At 38.9% G+C, this 10,274-nt stretch overlaps 3 protein-coding genes across 4 annotated transcripts in view; 2 read left to right on the forward strand and 1 right to left on the reverse strand.

Moving 5' to 3' along the window:
- top3b (DNA topoisomerase III beta) overlaps positions 1-5,057 on the reverse strand; it is a 93,232-nt gene extending 88,175 nt beyond the window's left edge. The window contains exon 1 of one of the 2 annotated variants that reach the window (XM_086076100.1): positions 4,475-4,740. In XM_086076100.1, the coding sequence (XP_085932226.1) occupies positions 4,475-4,544 (70 nt within the window). In that variant the 5' untranslated portion in view covers positions 4,545-4,740. Of the gene's footprint in view, positions 1-4,474 lie in introns of both variants that reach the window. The other variant, XM_086076101.1, reaches the window with a different exon arrangement.
- LOC147174805 (interleukin-25) lies at positions 1,766-3,547 on the forward strand. Its single transcript, XM_086076651.1, has 3 exons — positions 1,766-1,900; positions 2,301-2,473; positions 3,319-3,547. Exons 1-3 carry the CDS (start codon positions 1,886-1,888, stop codon positions 3,545-3,547), a joined length of 417 nt encoding a protein of 138 aa, XP_085932777.1. The 5' UTR covers positions 1,766-1,885.
- A 279-nt stretch (positions 5,058-5,336) lies between the features above and the next one.
- On the forward strand, positions 5,337-10,191 carry sdf2l1 (stromal cell-derived factor 2-like 1). The gene is made up of 3 exons (XM_086076108.1): positions 5,337-5,717; positions 7,050-7,246; positions 7,356-10,191. The coding sequence occupies exons 1-3, from the start codon at positions 5,540-5,542 to the stop codon at positions 7,644-7,646; spliced, it is 666 nt and encodes a 221-aa protein (XP_085932234.1). The 5' UTR covers positions 5,337-5,539; the 3' UTR covers positions 7,647-10,191.
- The last annotated feature ends 83 nt before the right edge of the window (positions 10,192-10,274 follow it).

A 10,274-nucleotide genomic window follows, 5' to 3' on the forward strand; every position in this document is an offset into this window, starting at 1 on the left:
GAGACTACATTTAAGTATATGTTTTCCTTCGTTTTAGTGGGAACCGGAAACAGTTTTTAACCGTTCTCGATGCACGCCCGTCTTGCTCGCTGTACGCAATAGGTACTTTACGTTTGTGTTTATTGGGAAATGTAACGAAGAAGATGTGGAATGACCACCGGTACACAAATGGACAGTATGTTCAACCGAAAACATGATCAAGACCCGCCCGCATCCATCCCATCACCATCAATCTTGGAAAGAGGAAGCGCATCAATTACTACACTACGTTCCGGTAAGACATCACAGTGGCTTAAAGCGTTGGCTTAGCCCAATTCAGTCCTAGAGAGCTGCAGCCCTGCATGTTTTCAGTGTCTCCTGCCTCCAAACCCAGGTGTTTCATATCATCAGCTCATCATTATGTTCTGCAAGAGCCTCTCATCTGTGTGCGAGGAGGGAGACATCAAAAACATGCAGGACTGTGGCTCTCTAGGACCGAACTTGCCTATCTCTGTCTTAGCCCCTACAGTTGGACTCCGCCAAGGCTGCCCTTTGTCACTGATTCTGATCATAACCTTTATGGACAGAATTTCTAAATGCAGCCTAAGCATTGCAGGGTCCTGTTTGGTGGCGTCAGTATTACATCTCTGCTTTTTGCAGATGATGTCATACTGTTGGCTTCTTCAAGGCATGAATCATGATCTCCAACTTTCACTGGAGCAGTTCGCAGTCTGAAGTGGTTGGGATGAAAATCAGCACCTCCAAATCTGAGACCATGGTCCTCAGTTGGAAAAGGATGGAGTCCCCTCTCTGTGTTGGGGATGAGCTCCTGCCCCAAGAGGAGGAGTTTAATAATCTTGGGGTCTTGTTCGCGAGTGTCAAGGGACCATGGGGCGGGACGTCAAAAGGTGGATCGGTACAGTTGTGATGCAGACTCTCTAGCAGTCTGTCATGGTGAGGAAGGAGCTGAGCCAAAAGTCGAAACTTTTGATTCGCCGGTCGATCTAAAGTTCCTACCCTCACCTATAGTCATGAACTGTGGGTCGTGACCGAAAGAACAAAATCCTGGATACAAGTGGCTGGCTCGTCTCCTGGCTAGACTGGGAATGCCCCCGGATGAGTTGGAAGAAGTGGCCGGGAAGAGGGAAGTCTGGCCTTGCCTGCTAAAGCTGTTGCCCCCGTGACTCCAACCCGGATAAGCGGTAGAAAATGGATAAATGGAAGATTTTTCTTTTTTGCAAAAGGATGTTTGAACGTCATATTTTCTTGTATTGTGATGTGGTAATGCGTTTAGAAAAATGAAAATCAGCACACACAAAAAAAGAGCTAATATATCGGCAGATTAGTTTATTGGGCCATAGCAGTGACATATTCCAAAGAAGAAGAAAAAAAGGTCATAAATACACAAAACACATCAACAGAGTGAGTACATCATCCTTCGTAATGATGAACCAAGGCTGTATTAGAGTTATTGAATACATACTGTATGTCCCGTTACAGGGTTGTGAGGGGGTAATGAAAATGCTCACTCCTTTGCTACGTTGTTGCATCCTCTGTGAATAAAATTATTCCCTCAAGGTTGAATACTAATTGATAAAGGACATGTGAATATGAAATAGAGTGACCAATATGTCCCCTCACCAACATTTCAGTTTTACTGATGACAAATCATGAGTACGTTTTTAAATTCATGACTTGCACGTGTGTCCGTGCGTGTGCACAAACACACACACACACAAATAAAAAGGGTTACAACAAGAACGACTGGCAAAACTCCAGCCAAAGGATGCAGTGAAGACCAAAGACAAACTATAACTTCAGGGAAAAAACAGCAGTCTGCAACATCAACAAGCTTTAACCTAGAAATCTAGTTTACAGTGTCCTGCCCTACCCCTGACAATCACTAATGGAAAGGATTCAGGTACGTGACATTTACATTCATGTTGTTGATAAATCCATCCATCACCTATACCTCTTAGTCTGTGCAGGTTCTTCTCAGGGAACTAGTTATTACTAATCTGCAAACACAGCACTGAAAGTATACAGTTGTGCTTGAAAGTTAAATTAATGAGCACAGTGTATAGTGAGAAAAAGAAAAATACCCATAAAATTCAAAACAATGTGGCAATTGTTTTGAGATTTTCAGAGACTGAGGTTGACATGAGTAGTGCATGTGATTTTTGGTCACGATTCATAGCATTTTGGTGTCATTAAGCAACGTTTAGCTTTTGTACATTTATAGTTGTGCTCATAGTGTACCTTTCAAACACAACTGTAAAGATATAACAACAAAATCCAGCTCTATTTTTTTCTGTGTCCAGCTGCTGCGTGTATTTGTGCTGTGCCTGCTGGTTGCCCACTGGTGCCTGGCTATGCCACTGCAGAGCCAATGTATTGATGAATCAATCTGTACGTACAGCTTGCATGATTACAGCCAGTTGGTCAATATGCCCAGCCACATCAATGAGCGCAGTATTGCCCCCTGGAATTATGTGTGAGTACAGCAAGAGATCTGATCTGACATTTGTAATTTTATATCTTAAAACCCTGTAAAAGATAATGCTTATTTTTGTATAGTGTCAGTGTATTTATTATTTCAGATGGGTTTGCAGTGCTGCAAAAGTAATAGTAAACACATCTGTATTGGATTTAGGGCTGTGTCTCGATTCTAATTTCCTCAATCGATTCGCTTTCGATTCACAAGAGTTCAGTTTGATTCGATTTATTTTTTCAATCCAATTCACTTCAATTCGTTCCGATATTGATCAATACTGGAACGTCAATTCTTCTCAAATATCAAGGACATGATAAAAACTCCACAAACATTAAATTCAAAATTACATTTTGCCGAGGTGGTTAAATGATTTAGTTTATTAATGAAAGTAACACGTGTTAAAATCCCTTAAGTGTTGCACAAACATTGACATCAGCAAGGATAAAATGAAAATATAATATAATAATTCTTATTCAATAATTGTTAATTAAATTAAAAAATAATCTGAATTGTCTTAAAGTGCAGTAAGTCAGGTCTTTCATAAATGTAAGAAAATACGCTTAAATTCATGTGAACGGTAAATGTCAAGAAAACAGTACGATTTATTTAAAAAAAAAACGGCCTTTAAAATTATATTTTCTTATGAATTTATGGGGGGGAATAGATATTATATTATTATAATCAATTCATCATTTTATGAATCACTATCAGGCTGGAAAAGGAAAATCGATTCAATATCGATTAATTGATTTTTTAAACAAAGCCCAACTAATTAAGTGAAGCATTCATGTATGTATGCGTTTGCTCACTATGCATTTCTGGTCTTACTCTGCCCCTATGCATAGTGAAAACATCGACTTGAACCGGGTACCTCAAGTGATACATGAAGCCAGGTGCCACACAAGCCACTCCTGCAGAGGGCTCGACAACGCTTTTGGTCTTGAAACCATACCTATAGCCCTGAGGATGCCCGTCCTCAAGAAGAACCCTAGCTGTTTCCCGACGGCAAGCTACTCCTTGGACTTTGAACTCATCACCATAGCTTGTATATGTGCTATTTCCAGGCACAGTTAAGCAGGACTGGTGGTGGAATTGTCATCTAGTGTAAATTGCGATGCATGTGTCTGCTGAGAGGACTCATGAAAGGAAGGGTTATAATTTAGATAGATTCATGAAGATTTTACAATACACACAGAAAATATCAATTACCGTACTGTATATTATTGGTTATTTTTTTCACACTTGAGACCATCCAATTGCCTGGTGTCAACCACTTGAAAATAAATAAACGCCTTACTCAAATAAATGTTTCACCAACTATGTGTTTTCACGAAGTTTTCATTTTATTTTGCAACCAAAATAGGCTCTTATCTGCAATATCAGACGAACCTAACCATAACCCTCAAAGCATGGTTATCAGCCAGTAGAACACACTTTGTGTCTCTTCAAATGCAGCAATCACGTCTTCTACCTATTTAAATGCTGGCAAATCAATAACCGTCCAATTATTATCTAAACACGTGAAACAAAACGGCTCGTTTCCACCTCCCGGTTGGCTACAAGAAATTCGTACTCACTCACGACTCACTGCAAAATAGCGGTAAGTGGCGAATTGCCGGTCACGGCAAAATATGCACTTCGTATAGACAGATTAAAGCCATTCCTGCACAAACAACAAAGCTCGGTCTGCATGTTCTCAAATAAAATAATGTGGTGCATGCAAGTAAGGGCACTTGCGCTATAAATAATCCCCTCTGCTTCCAACGGATTTAGGGGATTGTGCCGATCACGTACGGATGTCGATTAAACGATCAAATGAAGTATTTGACTCTACGTTCAAATTTGCCAAAACGTTTACAATTTAATATTAAGGGTGGAAAAATTACGGATTTTCTGACTTTTGTCACCTGGCTAGAAAGCACATGGTATAGAATTGTACATTTGTGTTCACTCAATATAAAACGCCAAACTTTGTAGTACAAATTATCAATCTGTACAGACCTTTAGAGAGAATTCTGGCAATCGACTGAGCCAGGGAAGGTTTTTCTGCCACCATCAGAACGGTCCTCATTTTGTAGTCTTCGGGATAAATGAAAATTAGTGCGAAACAAATAGTTACGCGTAGCAAGTTGTTACATTCAAATTACGACTATCTTTTTCGTGAGCTTTTTCAGCTAATTATTGAAAATGCTCCTTGAAAAATGCATTACCACCATCTACTGGGCTGGAGTTGGCAACTTGTTGTTATTATTATTATTTGTTACCATTGCTCGATTAATAATATTACAAATAATGATAATACCTTTCTGTCTATAGTTAGCTATATATTATTTACAAGGAGCAATTTAACCTAATGCAATTTAAGGTTATTAAAACAACGCTTTCACGTAGCAATAACATTACATTTACGCAGAATTCGCATCCACAAACTCTCAAAATGTCTATCAGCCGTTACATTAAAGTTTGTAAAAATAATAATAAGAAGAAGAAAATACATACACAAGTAGGCTTACTATTTTAAGTATAAGTATAAGCAACGAATATTTTTCAGTTCATATTTGTAGTATGCATTTTTAATCGAAGTTTTAGCGTCACCGACACGTTTTGTCCTAAAGTAGTTGCTGTACAAATGCTGCATTTGATGAAAGTGGGAAGTCTGATAGCTTTTGTGGGGTGTCTGATAGCTACAGTGGCCGCAAATGGTGCATTGACAAGCATACATATCTCTGGCTGTGTCCGAATGTTTTGTTGTTCTTCCCCCCATTGAAAAATACAGATCAGTGACGCAGATCGACCACAGTGGCGCAAGCCGATGACCTCACATGTACTTTTCTAATTCTGCCATTTCCGCACGCTTGTAACCTTGCGCTCTCGAACACTACGTGCGCCTCTATAAAACGTACACTTGACAAGCGTCGCGTATAGTGTAGTTTGGGGGTTGGAACAGGGCCTGTGTACTTCCGTGTTGTTGCATGTCACGCTACAATTGGCTAAACCCAGCTGTGACGTTTTAACTTGATTCGCTTCGCTCACACTTTCTTGGTATTGTACCGTCGGAATAGAGTCATGAAGATGGAGATCAGCTACGCAGTTCTTCTCGAATCGATGGTATTTTTTCTGATGTGGTCACATTTGGAGGGAAGAGAGACGGAGTTTAAAGATGTTACCTGCGGTTCACTGGTAAAACTCCTGAACACCAAACACAGCGTCCGTCTACATTCCCACGATGTCAAATACGGGTCAGGTAATTGTTCCTGTTCATTGATTTAATAAATTAATGTTTTAAAATAGAGAGATAGAATCTTATTACGTAATTGTTCTTCTTCGTTTATTTAATTTAAAAAACAACAATCTTACTCATGAACGTAAATTAATTCTGCGTTTATGGCCTGTTGTCACACCGCCAATTTAAGCTAAGGGTGAAGACTGTGCAACTGTTGTGAACGTATGTCAACGCTTCCATAGCGTTTTCTATTATCTATTAACCTGTTCAGTGTCACGATCGAGTAGATATCGTTAATAGTATGGTGCCGGAAAGACTGCAGCCAGGCCACCCTCCACTTGAAAAGACCAACCCAGCCTCTGCAAACTTTGTTAATATGTGTTTATACTGTAGCATTTAAGAAATGATCAGTTACTGTCGGCTGTAACCTCGCCAAAACCAACGTGCGTACCTTACAAAAAAGAAAGTCTGTGTTGCCTTCACGACTCGTCCAGAGCATAGGAAACTTCAAAGTCCACGAACATTAAGTGTGATTGGTTCAAACAAGCAGTAGTTCAGATTGGCGACAATCTGAGATTCTTAGGTGTTTGTGAACTCACAAATGCTGCGAAAATTCAGCTTGCAGGCAAGGTTAGAGGTTTGTTTTTGCTTCCCCCAAAACTAAATAAATACATATTGAAAACAATGGGGTGCAGAGCCGAGAGTATTTTGTGGTCTATTGTAGTAGAGGAAACATGTTTATAATACCCCTTCACCCCCACAAAAAATATATATATATCCCTAAATTAACCAAGGGGCCACAATCCCTTCTGTACATCGTGTGCAGGACCTCACAACCTAACTGTCACCTGGTGAAGTTTGCTGATGACAATGTTCCTCCTGTCCGGCCACACTTAATCAACTCAACTTAACCAGGACCTTTATTTTGCAATTTAATATCGGATTTTGATTAAATTTACTGGATACAATCCTAGGATAATATATAGTTTTCCCCCCAGAAGTACGATCTTTGCATCAGAGGTGGCAAATCCAGGTCCAGAAAATAAAAACCCTGCCACATTTTGGCTTTAGCCCATTGTGCACGCTAGCTAGCTCCCTAGCAGGTAAACGAGCACCTGGACCTGGATTTGCCACCTCTGCTTTGCATGATAACGTGTATTAATTTAAAATAATTTCAAATGAAATGCATTTATGTTTATATATTTATGTTTTATGTTTTTAATTTTAAATTGGCTCTTGTCAGTAGGTATTGGCAATCTTAGTGTGACTGTAGCTTGACTGTAGCATCATAGTTATGGGAGACGTTAGTGTAACTTCATGGTCACTAGAGTTGTGCGTGTGTGTAAATGTTAGGAAGTGGACAGCAGTCTGTCACCGGAGTTGAGAGCGCAGATGATGGTAACAGTTATTGGCAGATACGAGGAAAAGCCAACCATCCGTGCCAGCGTGGGACAGCAATCAAGTGTGGTCAGACTATACGCTTCACACACATGAAGACTGGCCGCAACCTTCACACACACCACTTCAGCTCCCCCTTATCTAATAATCAGGTGCGTCATACATGCCCAAAGTATGGACATAATTGTATATCCCGATACAGGTAATTTATTTGATATCCTGCTAATATATACTGTATATACCTAACTGCTCTATCTATAGGAGGTCAGCGCATTTGGAGACAATGGCGAGGGCGATGATCTGGACGTTTGGACAGTGCAATGTGATGGTGTCCACTGGGAGCGTAATGATGCTGTGCGATTCAAACACGTAGGTACCAATGTTTTCCTGAGTGTGACAGGTGAGCAGTATGGGCCCCCAATCCGTGGCCAACGGGAAGTACACGGCATGACCTCACCAAACCAGCATAACTGGTGGCAGGTTATGGAAGGTGTCTTCATCCAGCCAAGCCAGGATCCACTCCATCAATCAACCCATCACGGTGAACTCTGAAATTAAAAGCAGTAATCACAAAAGTCATCCATGGCTGTGCCTTGGTAAATTATTTCATTTGAGTGTTGATTGATTCCTTTTTGTTTGTATTTTCAAGGAATTGTGATAAACGGTATCTGGTGATCATGCATAGAGATGGGTATGCCAAAGGGAAAACATTTTGGCATTTTTAGTGATGTGGCACATGCAAGGATCCAAGAATATTCTGTTTTTTTCCCTGTCTTTATGGGGCTCAGGTGTTTGGGTTTTTTTGTTTGGTTTTAAAAAAAAAAATTTTTTTTACACCCTTTCTCGGATAGTGGTCACTACAGTGGACAGCTATTAAAATTGTGTTTTCTCCTATATAATTTAATATTTTTGCCAAAGTTGGCCATTCCCCCTTCCAGTGGACACTAGTGTAGTCTTGACATACACTGCAATCCAGTGGTCAACTTTATAAGTGCAAAATGTTTTTGTTTTTTTGTTTTTTTTAAAGGCCGACAGAAGTTCAGATGTGACGTGCAAGGAAGGAATAAGTTTCTATTCCTTCTATTCCAGGAGGCCCTTGCAAGTAAAATATATATTGGGACATCAAGCAACAATTATTGAGTAATATAATTGTTAAAATATCCAATAATTGATTTTGTCATTTGTAGAAATGGCGATTAATCATGAGTCCACTACATTTAGTGTTGCTGTAACTTTGTTGTTTTCGAAAAAAACTTCATCTGCAGTATTTTTTTTTTCTTAATTTGATTTTTAATATTGCAATATTTTATGGATTTTAGTCTTCATATTAGAGTAAAGATCCTGGTCCTTATGTTTTGTAGTGGTCAGGTGCAGAACATGCTAGTAAAACCTACAGGATAGTCGACCATATACCATCTGCCTCGATGAATGGTTGCCAGAAAGAAAGAAAACATTACTATCTGTACTTCATAAAAAGTAATTTTTTTCTTTGGGTAAATGTTTTTGCAATACTTGTACTAGTTTTGAAATATGTGAACACAACTTAAAAATCAGACCTTTTTTATAGTGTTTACATTATTTTTTGTTATTCTTTTCTTACAAACATTTCATCAGTTGCTCAAATGCACGTTATCCACCAACTCCTTGAAAAATTTATGTTTCAAAAAAATTAAGGTGATATTTTTTTATTGCTTAAGAGTAATAAAATCAGTTGAGAAAACAATCCTGATGTAGGTTAGGTAAACACAAGTATCTACCCCTGAGCTCGGCCTCTGGTCATCCTGGTAATGTAAAGCTGTAATTACGTTGACACACTGAAGTAGAGACAAGTGGCCATGAGTACACTTGAGTATTGCCTTAAATGACATGAGCCAGGATAGCCAGGTCAAACCCTTACCGGCATTGCCGGCATAGCCTGAGACAACTATTTGATCATGTCTGACCTCCGACCTGTGTTGACGTGTACCCTTGTGGTGGGAGGAGCCCAGAAGGGAAGGGTCTGATAGTTATGAAGAGAGTGTGGAGCAGGTGCACTGAGCAAAAAGCCATAAAACATTTGTACCTATATGCACTGTAAGTGTCACTACATTGTTTACTGCTGAGAAATATAGAATAATGTATATTAATAGATGCTCTCGTAATGCAAAGCACTGTTTAATCCAGTTTAAGATATTGCATCGTTAACTGTGTGAAATGTTCACACTCTCAGCCATAGTTTAGTTCTGTGTCCAAAGGTACTTGGATACTGTACACAAATTTTTGAAATTTCTGAAATCCTTCATATTCAGTTGTAACCTGAACCTTTGGTGATTATTCTTGGATGTTCGGGTAACATTGTGAATTTGAGTCGTGCAGAACGTTGTTTCATTTCTTACTGTATTGTAATTGCAAAAAAAATTGCTTCTACTGCAATTGAAAAAGGACACACTATCTCCAAGACATTGGCTGAAAGACCTTATAGACACACGTCACCTGGAAAGGATACGATTAATTCTTTCTGATAATCTCTCAACCTTTAACAAAACATGGCTACCATTCTGTGATTATCTTCACCTGTAACATGTGATATGAGGTTTGGGTGTGTGTTTCTTTTTGTTCAAGTGATTTACGTATGTTGGGACAGATGGGCAGCTGGATGCTTCTGTTGTTTTTTATATATGTAGTTTTTATTTTTTTATTTTTAATAATATAAGTGTACAGATGCATACAGTTTCTTATTGGAATTTGTACTGTAGCCTACTATATTCTGTGCTTAATAAAAAGATGTTAACAAAAAAAAAAGTACAGAATAATGCAAGTTTGAATGAGCAAGAAAGATTATAAAAGTCACCAGACTGTAAGGTTCGCAGTTTGCCGCTTACTGCAGTTTGGAGTTGAAGACACTGATGGAACAATGTACTACAGGGCTGTCAAAAGAGGGTGTTAACTGCTGTAATTTTTAATCATATTACAATCTTTTTATTAGGACAACTGGGAATAGGAAAGTGAACAGTGTGGCTCTCTGGTATGAACCTCATTTGCAATGTGTTTTAGGAAAATTGTAATTGTATAAGCCTGTCTTTAAGTTTGAAATAAAACAAAAAGCAATTATTTGTGACGTAATTCTCATTTTATTTTTTAAATGTTTTTTTCCTTTCAAAAAATCCATTCTACAGTTGAGAAGAATCCAGAGAACGCAAT

The sequence above is a fragment of the Leptonotus elevatus genome, chromosome 5 (assembly GCF_054856555.1).
Source record: "Leptonotus elevatus isolate MCC_2025b chromosome 5, RoL_Lele_1.0, whole genome shotgun sequence".
Classification (NCBI taxonomy): Eukaryota; Metazoa; Chordata; class Actinopteri; order Syngnathiformes; family Syngnathidae; genus Leptonotus; species Leptonotus elevatus.

What these genes read in the sequence shown, in the direction of transcription:
- sdf2l1 (XM_086076108.1), top strand. Translation starts at nt 5,540, where the DNA reads ATGAAGATGGAGATCAGCTACGCAGTTCTTCTCGAATCGATGGTATTT. An exon ending in CGATGTCAAATACGGGTCAG is followed by an intron (nt 5,718 to 7,049) that starts GTAATTGTTCCT and finishes TGTAAATGTTAG; the next exon opens with GAAGTGGACAGCAGTCTGTC. An exon ending in CCCCCTTATCTAATAATCAG is followed by an intron (nt 7,247 to 7,355) that starts GTGCGTCATACA and finishes CTCTATCTATAG; the next exon opens with GAGGTCAGCGCATTTGGAGA.
- LOC147174805 (XM_086076651.1), top strand. An exon ending in ATTGCCCCCTGGAATTATGT is followed by an intron (nt 2,474 to 3,318) that starts GTGAGTACAGCA and finishes CCCTATGCATAG; the next exon opens with TGAAAACATCGACTTGAACC.